Below are 16,073 nucleotides of genomic sequence, written 5' to 3'. Positions count from 1 at the left end.
CCTGTAGAGTTCAGCTCCAACCCTGATCAAACGCAACTGAACCAAGTAATTAGGATCTGAAGGAGCACTTGATTCCAGACAGGTGTGTTTGATTAGGGTTGGATCTCCAGTAACAGGGTTGGGCACACTGATGCAATTATTTTCAGGGAAACACACAGCAAACGTGGTTCCAGGCAGCTCTGGACCACATTTCATCACTTAGCCAAATTATTTCAGTAATTTCAAAGGTCTTACAACAGCAAAATAACCAAAACCCACAAGAACACTGGCCAAACAAATAAATATGATAAAAATGAAAGATAATTTCAATGGTTTTGGCACAAAATTACGTTTTTTTATGGACGGATAGCACATACTCTATTTCTCCTGCTCTAGATTTCCCTATAGTGTGCACACACTTTATGTTTACACTTTTAACATGTACATGACATCACTGATGACGTGCAGAATGCAGCTGGAGGGCAGGAAGTGATTTTGAATCAAATGAATCACTAGCAGAAGTGGTTACGTTACGTTGTTTATGGATGATCAAATCGGCCAAACCAAAAAATTACAAGGAGCTTTTATTGTGTATGAAAATGTGTTGTTCATAAGCGGGAAAAAGTCAAGAAATTGATTGAAAAACGCAGGAAACAGTGGCTTGTAAACCTGCGTCGGGAGGAGCGAAGCTGGAAAATACTACTTTGTGTAAATGGTTAATAATACTAATTATATATATATATATATATATATATATATATATATATATATATATATATATATATATATTTAATCAAAATCTGAACATTTGCTTCTGCTCTGGAATGGAATGGCATTCCTTTTCTTGTGACGTCAGACTGACGGTTTGGGCTGAATATCCAAACATATCAGAATCAGAAAGAGCTTTATTGCCAAGTATTCTTGCGCATACAAGGTGTTTGTTTTAGTGACATAAGCTTCCAGTACACAGAGACAACAACAACATACTGATTTTTATTTTTATATAAATAGACAAATATCGAAAAAAAAAAAAAAAAAAGGAAATTGTATAAACAGTTGTGGTACAGATGATAATGGAATAGAATAGAGTGAGATGCAGGGATGTACTAGGATGGAGGTGGTTAAAAAATAAATATAAGGATATTGCACATATTTATTGCATAATTGGGAAACATTTACCTGTTCATGATTTAGATTGCCTGGGGGAAGAAACTGTTCTTGTGAACCCTGTTCTGGTATTTGCGGCTCTAAAGTGCCAGCCAGATGGCAAAAGTTCGAAAAAGGGATAACTTGGATAAGAGGGATCCAGAGTGATTTTCTGAGCCCTTTTCCTCACTATGGATGTATACGGTTCTTGAAGTGTGGCCAGGGGAGCACCAATATAATACTTTCCTGGTCAAATAAAGGTGATAATACATATATACATATATGTTAAAACACTCATAAAACAGACAAACCTCCTGGGACTGGGTGGAAACCGGATTATCAGCACACAGGAGTACTGGAAAGTTTGCAGTCTTGCATCTTTTTGTTTGCTGAAATGAGCAAAAGACAGTTCATATAAATAAAAATATTTAGAAGTGACAAAGCACAAATAACTGAAAATCAATTATCAGTAGAATTAAAGCATTCATTCACCCCCCCAAAAAAAATTATAATTCTGTCACCATTCACTTGTTTACCTTTGTTGTTCCAAACCCACATGACTTTTATTCATGGATGTCAAGAATAATAAGAAACTTGATTTGGCCGGATGTCTCATACTGCAGATTGTATGGCTGTTCTGTTCTGTAGGGCTGTTCTTCATTACCATTTGAGTGTGTGGTCAAAACTAGCTTAGAGCACTATCTGGAGTTAAGCTTAGGATCAGAAAACACAAAATTTAACAGTTTGCAACAAGCACAACAAGACTTACCGATGTAAGGCAATTTGTGCAAGAAACAACCAATCGAGGAATCAGCTTCATCCTTTCCCGTGACAACGTTGAAAGCTCAGCCAATATGAAGGAACAGCTGATCATAGCTACATATGTTCTAATTACGTTTTCCACGCGTGTTTAGGTGCGATATGTGAACTCATATTTTTGTTTTAATGATGTGTCTTTTAACGTCATCAAGTATATTAAAAAACTAAACAAATCGTGCCTAAAAAGTGCATGCATCTAGGCTAATGTAAAGTTACATGATGAAGTCATACTTATGCGTGTGTTCTTTTTGAGTGCATTCTTTCACTGCATTATTCAGTGTATTCAAATGAATTTATGAATACATGTGAATGATCACAAAATTCAAGATATGGGTGTTAGAAAATGTATATATTAAGAAGAGTGCCGTTTCAGTTTTTCTCCAAAAATCTGCATGATTAAAATGTGATATTAAGTTACTACAAAAAATAATTTAATTACAGATACAAAATGTTGGAGAATAATGTAATATATGAATGAATAATAGCCTAAAGAACCTTTGTGCCAAAAAGGTTATTTTTTGTCATTAAAGAACCTTTTTATTATAAAAGGTTCTTTGGAGTTGAGTAAAGAACCCTATGGTTCTATATAGAACCCCAATGAACCCTTTTGCTAAGAGTGTGTTGTCATAACGTTCACCTTGGAGATTGAAAATGTTTCTTTTTTGAGACCCCAGGAACCCAAATTCAGACCCAGAACAATAAAACCCACAGAAGAGGTGTGAGTTCAAAGGAGGAATCTTTATATTACCAAATTGTGAACTTCAGATTGTGAATCATTTGAGTCAGTTTGGGAGTTCAGAGCGTGATTCATTTGAGTCAATTTGGGAGTTCAAAGCGTGTTTGCAAATCATTTGAGTCATTTTGAAAGTTCGTAGCGGGATCGCGAATCATTTGAGTCAGTTTGGGAGTTCGTAGCGGGATCGCGAATCATTTGAGTCAGTTTGGGGATCGCGAATCATTTGAATCAGTTCGGGAGTTCGGAGCGGGATTGCGAATCTTTTGAGTTAATTCGGGAGTTCAAAGTGGGTTCACGAATCATTTGAGTCAGTTCGGGAGTTCGTAGCGGGTTCGCGAATTATTTGAGTCAATTCGGGAGTTCAAAGCGGGTTCGCGAATCATTTGAGTCAGTTTGGGGATCGCGAATAATTTGAATCAGTTTGGGAGCTCGGAGCGGGTTCGCGAATCATTTGAGTCAATTCGGGTGTTCAAAGTGGGTTCGCGAATCATTTGAGTCAGTTTGGGGATCGCGAATCATTTGAATCAGTTTGGGAGTTCGTAGCGGGATCGCGAATCATTTGAGTCATTTCTGGAGCTCAAAGCGGGTTCGTGAATCATTTGAGTCAGTTCGGGAGTTCGGAGCGGGTTAGAGAATCATTTGAGTCAGTTTGGGGATTGCGAATCATTTTAGTCAGTTTGGGAGTTCGGAGCGGGATCGCGAATCATTTGAATCAGTTCGGGAGTTCGTAGCGGGTTCGCGAATCATTTGAGTTAGTTTGGGGATCGCAAATTATTTGAATCAGTTCGAGAGTTCGTAGCGGGTTCGCGAATCATTTGAGTCAGTTCGGGCTATCAAATATATAGATAGCTATCAAAACAATGCAAACACGCATGCATATAATGTAGGAGAACTGTAAAAAGCACATCAATAGAAAAACAAAGCAAAAACCTGGACATTTTAAGCAAAATGTAGGCTACTAATGGCTAGCATACTGGTAACATAATACAAAACGAACAACAATCAGTTAAGCACTGGGCTGTGTTTATTTCCTGTGAAAGAGTTGATATCAAGAGCATTCAACGGCTCAAGTACAATACAGAGAAGATTAGAATCTCAACCACCAAAAATGGCTGGTCAGAAGTAAAAGCGTGTTTGAATCCCTGGTAATATCTACGTTTGTACCTGAAGAATTGACATCTGCCAGCAACTGTTCCCACTTTACAACCTCAGAAATTAATTTACAGTCATCTCTAACCTACGCAAAAATCTCAGCATTTCTTTTGATAAATAGAGTAAACCAAGATAATTATTTTTAAGTATCTATCTATCTATCTATATATATATTGTACATTCGTTATTTTGTGACAATATAATTTGACTTTTACAACAGAACAAACAGTACAACTTTTTGAACAGCAGAAAAATATTTACTTGGATCACACACTGATCGGTGAAGTCAGTTTTTAGCGGATGGCCTATAATGACAACATAAATAAGCACACATGTAAATAACTGCTTAAAATTGGTTATATGCATCAATAAAACAGAACAAATGAAGGCTTGAATTTCTTGAACATTAAGGCTATCCTGAAAGTTACTCAAATCACACCTTTGCACATCAAAACCCAAATTACACACTACCGTTCAAAAGTTTGGGGTCATGATTATTTTAAAATAAATTCATATTTTATTCCGAAATAATAAACTCAATCAATCGAAAGTTATAGTAGAGATTTAAGATTGCCATTTCAAATAAATGCTATTCTTGTTTGTGAACGTTTTATTCATCATTAAATACTTGAAAACAATTTATAATGGTTCCACAAAAATATGAAGCAGCACAATTGTTTTGAACATGGATAATATTAGGAATTTGTTTCATGAGCAGCAAATCAGCATTAGAATGATTCGATTTCTGAAGGATCACATGACACTGAATGATGCTGAAAATTCAGCTTTGCAACACATTAATTAAATTACATTTTAAAATATATTCAAATGAAAAACTGTTGTTTTAAACTAATATTATTTCACAATTATTTCACAAACTGTAATCAAATAAACATTCTTGGTGTGCATAAGAAACTTGTTTAAAAACATATACTCCAGACATCTGAATGGTAGTGTATGCTGGCATGCTATAGAAATCGAAAATAAACTTGAAATGTTTAAACCAAGCGTTTTCTCTAGGACAAGCGGATGGAACAGAACACCATGGAATGCCAGAAAATCTTTTACACTCATTAAGGAGTAGGTTTTAGGTTAATTACACAACATTTCTACATTTCAAAATATGATACAATCTCAAAAACACTGGGATTTTCAGAATTGCTAGAATCAAATTGCATGTTAATCCAATGGAACTGGAACTTAGTTTATACTGTTAGCTACACCTGCTACAGTCATGCATTTAGTCACCTAATATGCAATTGTTCTGAGATGCAGAATTGAATGGCAGCCGGATGTAGACATGCAGTGAAAAACTGGGTCAGGATCACGCAGAAGTTGTAACGTCGCTCTCAAATTTATGTTTTTCCAGCAAATAATCAATCTAACAATCTGAAGATTTGGAGGGAAATATATTAGGCAAAGGTAATGATAATTAAATGGACCAATCATAGGAATTTCTAAGACAGAGAAGGACCTATTCCCATACCAATTAGTGATACCTCTGCACTGAAGACCAATTTTAATGTGAAAAATCCAGCTTTTCACTTCTTGCAAGTTTTCTGTAGATAAACTTACATTGGCACTGACTTATCGGGACCTAAAAGGAATATTGTACCTAAGGACTCACCCTTAAACCTGTATTTGGAAAGCATTAATGCGATTATTACTGATTAATCTTTTCCTACACAAAAAAAAAAAAATCAATGTTCCAAAAGGGGTTTTTCGCAATGAATACAATACACTTTTAAAAATACGTATTTTTTAAACTAGCATTGGTGGTTCCATGTAGAACCTTACCATTGCACAAAAGGTTCTTGATAATGAAAAAAAGTTCTTTAGATTATTAAAATGTTCCTTTAACACACACACACACACACACTGCAACATTCTAAACGCCCCTTTTGGAATCTTTAATAACTGTAGAAGAGCCTTTTTTGGCTCCAAAAAGAACCTTTCAATGAACAGTTCTTAAAAAGAAGCGCACTCTTTAAAATCCATGGAACCTTTTCATTCCATTGAAAGATTCTTTATATTTTTCAAACGTTCTTTACACATACAAAATAGTTATTTTAAGAACTGCTCACTGAAAGGTTCTTTGAGGAACCCAAGAGTGCTTCTTCTATGACAGGGCTCCCCAATCTACCTTCAGTTCAGCTCCAACCAAACATTTGAATATTCTACAACCTTTTCTAGAAAAGAACCTTTTGTAAAATGGAAAGATTCCATTGATGTTAACGGTTCTTTATGGAACCATAGATGCCAATATAGAACATTTATTTTTAATAGTGTACTTCCCCAAAGGTCTAAAATCTTATTTGTGTTCAGATTTGATAGCACTTAAGCCATGGAGAATAACATTTGAGTGCTTCAGTGAAGCTGTTACAGAGGGACACTGACAGCTGTAGACATGATTAATTGGAAAAGACAAGATTATGTGTTTGGAGTGGCATGAGGGTGAGTAAATGCCTATTTTCTGTGGCTCTGAACCCATTTTGGCACAGTGGGGCTGGACGATTCAGGGCTGTAATACTGCTTGTGTGTTAGGACAGGGGTGGTAAGATCTTGGCACAACATTTAATTTAGTAGCACATGCATTAAGGAAATAAGTGAAGTCGAACAGAGTGCAGAGGAAGTGACATCACAGGGAACAGCTGAATAAGCAGAACAGAGCGAACAGATCCCGTCTGACCAGAAAGACACGTCTTGAACATCACGTCTCTTGTTTTCCTCAACAGTCCTCCATCTGGCTCAATCGCTGCATTCCAGGAGTAAAAGATTCAAGATGACAAAAACAAATGAGTTGTCATAATAACATCCTTGTGAGTTCTGCAGGAAGGCTAGATAGAGGTCAAAACGCTCCTCTCTGGCTGTGAAGCCCCTCGTCTGGCCTGGATTCCTGGCTTTTGCTCACACCTGCAGAGCCCGGGAAATCAGAATGAAACCATCCGTCAAAAACACTGAAACATGGTTCTCTGGTGACATATTCTCACATCATTCTGTGGACAGTGTCCAAAATGACCAGAAATACATTACAATTCAAGTTGAGGATTGAGACACATCTTCTCAGAATTATGACACCATCAGAATTGTTAGCTTATTAAGTAATTAATCGGTAGACGTGTGGTAAAAAATCATGTAAAGTTGACACACACATATAGCCTGTATTATCAGTATGTACGTATTTTTCTTTTTTTTTTCCTTTTCAATCTTTGTTAGATTCTCATCCATTTTATTGTATTTTTAAAAATGGCACAACAAATACAAATACGATGTATACATATTTTAAATATTAAATATGTATATAATACTTGTTTTATTTCTTTATTTTTGCAGTAATGAGCATGACAAGATAATGTACATAATATTATTTCTTATTTATGTCTTTTGATTTTGGGTGAATTATGACCTGGACGTGCTCTTATATTGGTTTTGTGAGATTCAACCATTTACTATTTGTAAATATATATAAAATATTATTTTATAAATAAAATAATAAATAAATAAATATAAAATAATTATAAATAAATAAATAAATAAATATATATATATATATATATATATATATATATATATATATATATATCCTAGTGATATACATTATAATATAGGGAATATATATATTGCAATATTAGACTATTATATTATTAAATTAAAATATTTCTTGATCAAAGTTAATTTATTTATTGGCTGAAATAAATAAATGGAAAAATAACCTAACATTTGTGATAAGTAAGCAGTTTGGTAGAGTAAAGGGAAGTTCATAAGAAGACCTACCTGGACATTTAAATCCTGTCTGAGAGTTTAATGCGGAGGAGCCAACAGACAGCATTAATATAGAAGAGGGTTACTTTGCAAAACGGTGTCAATGAAAAAAATTAAAGGATAAAAGACTGACTTAAGCTGATATCAGTGATGCATTCAAATGTAAGCACTATGCGTATCATTTGACATGCGCTGATGTATCATACCAACCACCTGGTGGCGCTCTGTGAGGCATCGATGCACTGCTGGGATACATGTTTCAAACGTAAGGTACCATGCTTATCACTTGCATTTACCTCATGCAAAGCACACTAACAGAAGTTTTCAATTGTGTCAAAGAATGAAAAGTGGAGCTGAAAGTCTAATGGAAATAAAAACAGGGAGAAAATGGAGGGAAGGAGAGAAAAAGACAAAGAAAGAGAACACAGTCTTAGTTCAGCAGAAGAGAGCGATGAAGTTTCATAGACATTCCCGGTCGACCTGTTCTTGCATGTTTAGACTCCACAACATTCCAACGCTAGCAAATTACACAGAAACGCTAAATCAAAAGCAGAGTCGCACAGAGTGTATTGTTATGTATTCGGTGTCATGCATCTGTGCCGGTGTTCATGCATCGTACCTTGAGTAGTGTTTTTCTCGTTCAGGAGTTTGGTTTGACTGTTGGGCAGGATCTTGATTTCAGGTGGCTCGGGGCTCTGGGCCACCCGCGACGCCATCACAGCGTTGAGGTACTGCAGACGGGTCACCTGTGGGACACGCGCCCATTTTAACAGCAGAAAACACAAAGCTGACCTTTTCTGACGGTCACACAAGTACATTACTCACGTGAGACAAACAAACTCTATGATTATTCAAAAAAATCTTCAATAAGTTCCAAAATAAAAATGCATCACAACAATAAAAAAAAATTTACTTTAAATTGGCGCAAAAATGTTGGAGAGACCAAAAGATACAACACTGTGCACTTCAATTCTTCCTTGAGGGAAATGAAGTTCAATTGTGAAAAACAAACTAAAAAAACAGTACGATATAAAGTTGACTTAGATTGGTCATTGCTCATTATCTATTACAAATAGGAAATAAATACTAATATTTTTCAGTACTTAACATATAATTAACATATAATTGTACATTTTAACTACAAAATGACAACAACAGCAATATATAAAATATGTAATACATATAGCAGCAATAATAACAAAATGATCAATGTTTAAATATTAAATACATTTTAAATATATTTTTAAATGTTAAAATAATAATTATAATAATAGTAATACTCAAAATATTTGAATATACATATTTAATATATTTATAAATGTTAAAATAAAAAATATTATAAGGATGAAAAAATAATTATAAATGTTATAATAATAATACAAATATATAAATATATTTTAAATGTTAAAATTATAAAACAAATTCATGTTAAAATAATATTTAATGTATCTTTAAATGTTATCAAATGTGAATTTATGTATATATATATATATATATATATATATATATATATATATATATATATATATATATATATATATATATATATATATATATATAGCAAACAAAAAGAGAAACAATCACTGACTGAAATTCAAATTTAACCTCAGCTGAAAAATAAAGTTGTTTCAGTTATGGAGCAGATATGTATGTTTTGATCAAAATGAACATGGGAAAAAAATGCATTGAGGAATCATGCACAAAAAGACCAGAAACCGAGTCAATTCTGATTCAAGAGCAATGATCCATGATCAAATATGAATGCATACATATTAAAAAAGTCATGGTAAAAAGTGTGGGGAATAACAGAAGAAAAGCAGAGGTTGAGCCGAGAGCTGCGTGTTGTTCTGCGCTCACCTTGATGAACTGCAGGTCAGTGAGGGCTCGGACTGTGTAGTCGGGACAGTAGCTGGACGGGCTGGTGGCGTCTCCCAGCTCAAAGGGGTCTCTGGGGGTCTGATGCTGTGTGGACACCGGAGACTGATGGACTAAACACACAAACAATCATCACGGTCAATATACCTGAACACAGACTGCAATCATTCACAGCAATAACACTCTGATCTCAATCAGGCCTTGCGCAATAAAACAACAAGCGATAAATCTTATCTCTTCCTCAGATGTTTATCTAAATCAGCCGCTACCGCGTAAAATGATCCGCTATGAGATACTGTGTCATTTGTTTGGATTGTGTGTTTGTTATTTTGCGGCGGGTAGCTCCGCCCATGGCAAAATCTCATTGGTCTAAACTTACAATCCACTGAACTGTATAGTAAAAATCAAAAAAGTTCTAACTGGATGCAAACTTATCACTTCCTGCAGCATTTTACTCTCAGTGAGGACAGAAAAACTAAAGTTTGCAGCATGTGTGGTCATAAACATCTTAACAACAGCTCCGTATAGTCCTCATGCTCTCAAAACACAAGGCAGTTCACAAGCAGAACTCACAGGAATGTCTTAGACGAATGACAACATTCACGAGTCGGCTGTGATTAAAATGACTGATTTGGATTGGATCTGGGATTATCATAAAATCATATATCGTCGGGACAAACCTGAGGAGGGAGCAGTGAGCGCCGAAACACCGTAGTATGTGAACGCACCATTCTCAAACTTCAAACCCTCTTTCCCGATCTCCACTTCCACACGTCCCTACACACACACACACACACACACACACACACATGATTGAAACTTCAAAAAAAAAAAAAACATCCAAGAAATTACACATTTAAAATATACATTTAAATTTAAAATAAAGATTGACATTTTATAGTATATATATATATATATATATATATATATATATACACACACACACACACACACACACACATATACACACACATGCACACAGACACAGATATTTATGAAATAATCAATTTTAGAAATATTTAAAATAGATTTTTAATTCTTAAAAAATAGTTATTATTAAATTAGCAATGTTAAGACATCCAATACTGAAATATATTTAACATATTTTAAATGGTCATATTTTATATTAATACATTATTAATAAATAGTACCAGTCCTACTGGCATCAAAAAAAAGAAAAAAAAAAAAGAAACAACAACTAACAAATAATTATCAATGTTTAAATATTTATGTTTTAAATATAATTTGAACTGTCACAATTATAATAAAAATAGTTATTATTAAATTAGCAATATAAATTATATTAAATATTGAAATATATTTTAATAAAATATTATTCTTATTATTATATTGTATCATTATTATATTTAAATAATAATACTAACACCAGTATGGCTACTAATACTTCTCATGTAAAAATGATCAAAACACTACAAAAAAAATAACTATCAATGTTTAAATATCTTTATATTTTAAATAACTGTAATTGTTGCAATAATAATAGTTATTAATTGTATGAACTATCACTTGTTTAAATAATACTTATTAAATTAACTTATTAAATTAAATTGAACCAATGCTAAGTTATCAAATACAGAACTATATTTGAAACGTTTTAAATATCAATATTTCAATAATGAAGACACTTACACTACGACTACTATTATATTTATCAAAACACTATTCAAACATTCTGATAGATTAATAATAACAAACAATTCATTTAGTTGTTATAATTATTAAGTGATCAATGTTATTACTCCAACTGATAATAATAATATCAGCTTCAGATAGAGTGTACAGTGTTTCTCTGCAGTGTTGACGTGCACCTGCAGCAGCAGGATGAAGTAATCCACCGGATGGTTTCGTGTGTACAGGTAGTGGTCAGGACTGAGCCGGACCGCGGGGTCAAACTTCACTTCTTGGTTGACGCTGGGGTGCCGCAGCAGATGAAACAGGACTCTCTCTGACACACGCTGAGGGCCGAAGTGTTCCACCTCTGAAACAGAGGAGTATGAAATCACATTAACCAGCACATAACGAGCACGAATCGTCCCACCGCTGACCCGAGAGACGGGGAACGTCCTTTAAGAGTTGAGGCTTGTTCAGACAAACTGAAGTCAGGTGAACAGACATACACTGCTGTTTAGGGTCATGTTTGGAACAAGTCTCTGATGCTCACCCAAGCTGCATTTATTTGATCAAAAATACTGCAATTTAAAATAGTTGTTACATTTTAAAATGTAATTTAATCTTGTGGTCAAAGCTTACTCCAGTGTCACATGATCCTTCAGAAATATGACCCTGGAGCACAAAACCAGCAATAGCTAAAAAAACAAACACTGTTTGGGTCAAAATGATCTATTTTTCTTTTATGCCAAAAATAATTAGGATTAAAGATCAGGTATAGATCATGTTCCCTGAAGATATTTCACCTACCGTAAATATATCTAAACTTAATATTTGATCCGTTATATTCATTGCTAAGTTGCACAACTTTAAAAGTGATTTTCTCAGTGTTTGAATTTGTTTTTGCACTCTCAGATTCCAGATTTTCAAATAATTGCATCTCGGCCAAATATTGCCAGATCCTAATAAACCATACATTAATTGAAAGTTTCTTTATTCTGTATATATCTCAGACACTTAAGACTGGTGTTGTGGTCCAGGGTCACAAATCATTCCAATGTGCTGAAAACAGTTGTGCTGCTTAATATGTTTTTGTGGAAACTGATATTTTTTTTTTTTCAGAATTCTTTGTAACATCATAAATGCCTTTACTGTCACTTTTGATCTTTTCATCCTAGTTGAATAAAAATATTAAATGGAAAAAAATAAAATTTTTGAACGCTAGTGTATCCTGTATAGAAACAGAAAAACTGATGATCGTCTGAATAACTGTATATAAATATGACAAGCTGGTTAAACAGTCCTAATTTATGATAATGAGACACTGTTTTTTGATTATTATTATTATTGTTAATAAATGCATTTTTGTAATATTGGTGTCTTTTATTATATAACAATGAAGCCATGCACATGACAAAGAATAGAATAATCATGGTAACAAATAAAGAATTTGTTCTATAATTATAATAAAGTGTGGCCATGGTGAACTAATTTGTTCCCTTGTTTTATTTTAATTATAATGTGGACCTGATTTACTGAACGAGGGAAGGAATTCTTCATTTCTGGCCGTGACAAATCTATCACGTCATGTACAAGGCTCCATATGTTTTATATGTTTAATCAAACTATTTTTAATTACATTTTACCCTTGAGAGGAATAAGTAACTCTAGACTGAGTACTAGTGATTTTAACATGGGTACAAGAGTTTTAGCATCCAGAAACACATGGGAGGTTCCTTCAGACCAGTGCATTTGCAACGATTATCAATGCTGCTTTTTGTTGTTCAAAAATACTGAATAGGGATTGTAAAAAATCATTTTAAAGAATGCAATTAAGAGAGAAAGAGAAAAACGATTGATTTTTTCAAGGCTGTGTGAACCTCTAGCCCTTAACCCATACTGTAAGACACATTGTTTCACGTTAAAGCAGGCAGACCTCGGGACAGGAATCGATGGGTGGCCAGCAACAGCTGAGGAGAGGTGCGGATCTTGGGTTCGCCCTCTGGAGGTTTGAAGATGGAGAACTCATCGTGAACGCTGCGTGGCTCCAGAGGGATCTCCACCGGGGCCATCGGACGCTTCACCTTCATGTCCACTGTGGAATGAGACAAAACCCATTATAATTCAGTTCAAATGAGAGAAGCACAACTCAAGAAGCACATCCTGCAGCTGCTCACTGTAGCCATCAGACTCGTCCAGGATCTCAGATTTGATGATCTCCTCGATGACGTCCTCCAGCGTGACCAGACCCAGAACCTCGTAGAACGGATCTCCTTCGCCCTCATTATTCACCTTCTGAACGATGGCCAGGTGGGAGTTTCCTATGAAGACAGAGAGAGAACATTTGCTTTAGAGGAAGAAGCTTTTTAAGAACCTTGTTTGAATCAAATGTACATTATTCATAATTCATGAAAAAAAAATAAAAAATACAGTGACTAAACAATCAGAATCATATGCAATAATAAACACTGTTTTAGATGTATTATAACAAAAAAAATAAACAATTTGGGAAAAAGTATAAATTACTGAAGTATAAATAAAATAAATAAATAAATAAATATTTATTTATTAAAATAAAAAATGTTTGGTAAAAATAAAATCTCAAATATTTATATGCACTTAAAGGCAATAATTGGTCAAATATTGCATTGATAACTAGTTTGAAGCCGTCTGCTTAAAATAACACATTAACAAATTAATAATAATGATAATAATTATTATTGCTAAATAATTTAGGATTTTAATTTAATTTAAAATGCTATTATTTTGAAAAAAAGGAGTGAAAAAAAACCTAATAATTATATAATTCAGTATTAGTCTCATCAGGGAAAAAACAATAATTATTCTGAAAATAATAACAATAGTAATAGTAGTAATACTAGATTATAAAATACTAAATGTTTAAATATCGAAAGATGTTTCTATTACTTTCATGTTTTAAATTGTAAAAAATAATTAAAAATAAAATAATAATAATAATATAAAATAGTTAAAAAATAAAAGCCAAAATATTATATGAATTAAATTTCATAAACTGGATTTTCTTAGGATTATCAAGTTATGAAAACCCTTCTAACACAGATTAATAGTACAGATGAATTATACTAATATAACAGCCCAAATATTACATGTATTCTATATTGGCCTAGTCAGGTGAGTAGGAATAACTGCAGATGATTGGTAAAATATCGGTTTAACATCGATACACATCATTTTTAGGCATCTGTTTAGGATTGGCATGCCTTTTTTGAATTCCTCCAGCATTGCATCCAGTTTGGTGTCATTAAAAACATAATGCAGAGGATGGTTGTAGAACTTGGTGATGGTGGTCATGGGAGTGCGGTCCTCCGGGTCAACCAGCGCCAGGTCTTTGACGTACAGGATTTCGATGATATTGGACCTCTCCTCTTCGTACACCGGGACGCGAGTGTAACCGCTCTGCATGATCTCAGACATGGTGTTGAAGTCCAGCACGGCCGTGGAGGGCAGCATGAAGCAGTCTTTCAGGGGCGTCAGGATGTCCTCCACGGTTTTGGTCCTGAGAGCGCCTTTACTGAACTCCACCTTGACGAACTCATTATACGGATCGTTCACACTAGTCCGAATCATTTCCATGGTTTTCTCACGGATGCCGACAGTGCTCACGTCCCGGTGCAGGATCAAGTCCAGCAGGAGGCCGAGAGGACAAGAAAGTGGACACGTCAGGATGAGACAGATCTGGGCCAGCCATATCAAACCCGGTGCCATCTGGAACCCATAACCCGAACATACAATATGAGGAACCAGCTCAGCCAGAAGGAATATGAGGAAGCCACTAGTAAACACTGCGGGCACAATGGACCCCAAGAGACGGTACAACAAGACGCCGAGCCCTGAGTGACCCAAAGCACAAATGAACAAGAGCGAACAAACTAGAACGTTTCCTCTCCTCCGGATGGGCTTGAGGCGCTTGGCTGCCCGCTTTTCATCCTCCGAACCGCAGCTGTGCAGAACATACAGCTCCAGTGGGTCCAGCCACAGCAAACTCAGATTCACACATCTGACCACAATGCAAACCAAAACCAGGAGCACAACCACCAAAATCAGACCCCATAATGGTATGTAATCTGATGGCACATCCGGGTTCTTAATAACCAACTTGTCCGACCCGAAAGACCCCCATGTCTGGCCCTTTAAGACGCAGAAATGATGGAGCACAGGCTCTGCATCTTTATTCTCCGGTTTGGATGCTGCAGATTCGGTTTGGACTTCTATAATCCCGCTGTTTTCGTCATCTGACGGGAACGCTCTTCGTAACCGGAACGCAGAAGAGTTGCGGAGTTCCTCCAGCCCGCACGGGTCAACCGAACCACCTCCATCCGCGGCGAACGCGACCCACGGCCAGGTCTCATTGGACAGGTAGGACCCAAACAATCTGAGCTTGAAGGTGGTCCCGTGCGGAGCTACGATGACCCGCTCGCGCATGAACACCCGCTCGGTAACGTCCTCCAGGCGCAGTCCGTAAACCTGCGGCTCTTGAAGGCTGCAGGTTCCGAGCCCGAAGAGGAACGATATGATCAACGGGAGACGCAGCTCCGCCAAGCTGACCACCATATTGGAACAGGGCAGCCTGGCTTTATGAATCATGTGACGCTGATGTTGTTGTGTTACGCTACCCTCCTACTTTTTCAGTTGTTTTCATATAAAACGATGAAGGAAACTGCCTCGGTCCGGCCGCCATGTTGGCTCCGAGATTCTTGAGAAACATGCACGGACTTGCTCCCTGACTCTGGAGCCACAATGAACGCAGTTTCTTTCTTTTTTTTTGCACTGCCGCCTACGTCGAGTCCATAATGGACCAATGATAGAAGAGGAAATCTTCGCTTGACCAATCGGAGAACGGACTGGCTTTGCAAACCACGCCCACAAGGGCACTGAAGAGTGAAGACCTTCAGCTTGTGAGATTAGCATCTTCTCAAGGCTCTTTGGAAAACAA

At 35.7% G+C, this 16,073-nt stretch overlaps 1 protein-coding gene across 3 annotated transcripts; it reads right to left on the bottom strand.

The window, feature by feature from the left end:
• Nucleotides 1-3,681: 3,681 nt before the first annotated feature.
• On the bottom strand, nt 3,682-15,957 carry LOC127966227 (metal transporter CNNM3). 3 transcript variants are annotated; one of them, XM_052567074.1, is made up of 10 exons: nt 14,341-15,957; nt 13,276-13,419; nt 13,035-13,193; nt 11,299-11,468; nt 10,150-10,246; nt 9,452-9,582; nt 8,214-8,340; nt 7,891-7,955; nt 7,607-7,625; nt 3,682-6,745 (listed from the first exon to the last, which is right to left on the bottom strand). In XM_052567074.1, exons 1-8 carry the CDS (start codon nt 15,722-15,724, stop codon nt 7,906-7,908), a joined length of 2,262 nt encoding a protein of 753 aa, XP_052423034.1. In that variant the 5' UTR covers nt 15,725-15,957; the 3' UTR covers nt 3,682-6,745; nt 7,607-7,625; nt 7,891-7,905. The 3 variants fall into 3 exon arrangements, with proteins under 3 accessions (XP_052423034.1, XP_052423035.1, XP_052423033.1); XM_052567075.1 differs by lacking the exon at nt 7,607-7,625; XM_052567073.1 differs by lacking the exons at nt 7,607-7,625; nt 7,891-7,955 and having other exon boundaries at nt 14,341-15,953.
• Between the last annotated feature and the right edge of the window lie 116 nt (nt 15,958-16,073).

Source organism: Carassius gibelio, chromosome B10 (genome assembly GCF_023724105.1).
Source record: "Carassius gibelio isolate Cgi1373 ecotype wild population from Czech Republic chromosome B10, carGib1.2-hapl.c, whole genome shotgun sequence".
Taxonomy (NCBI): domain Eukaryota; kingdom Metazoa; phylum Chordata; class Actinopteri; order Cypriniformes; family Cyprinidae; genus Carassius; species Carassius gibelio.
Note: the sequence above shows the minus strand (reverse complement) of the source record. Positions and strands in the feature narration are given on the sequence as shown.

What these genes read in the sequence shown, in the direction of transcription:
- LOC127966227 (XM_052567073.1), bottom strand. Translation starts at nt 15,724, where the DNA reads ATGATTCATAAAGCCAGGCTGCCCTGTTCCAATATGGTGGTCAGCTTG. An exon ending in CCATCGATTCCTGTCCCGAG is followed by an intron (nt 11,469 to 13,034) that starts GTCTGCCTGCTT and finishes CCTCTGTTTCAG; the next exon opens with AGGTGGAACACTTCGGCCCT. An exon ending in ACTTCATCCTGCTGCTGCAG is followed by an intron (nt 10,247 to 11,298) that starts GTGCACGTCAAC and finishes GTGTGTGTGTAG; the next exon opens with GGACGTGTGGAAGTGGAGAT.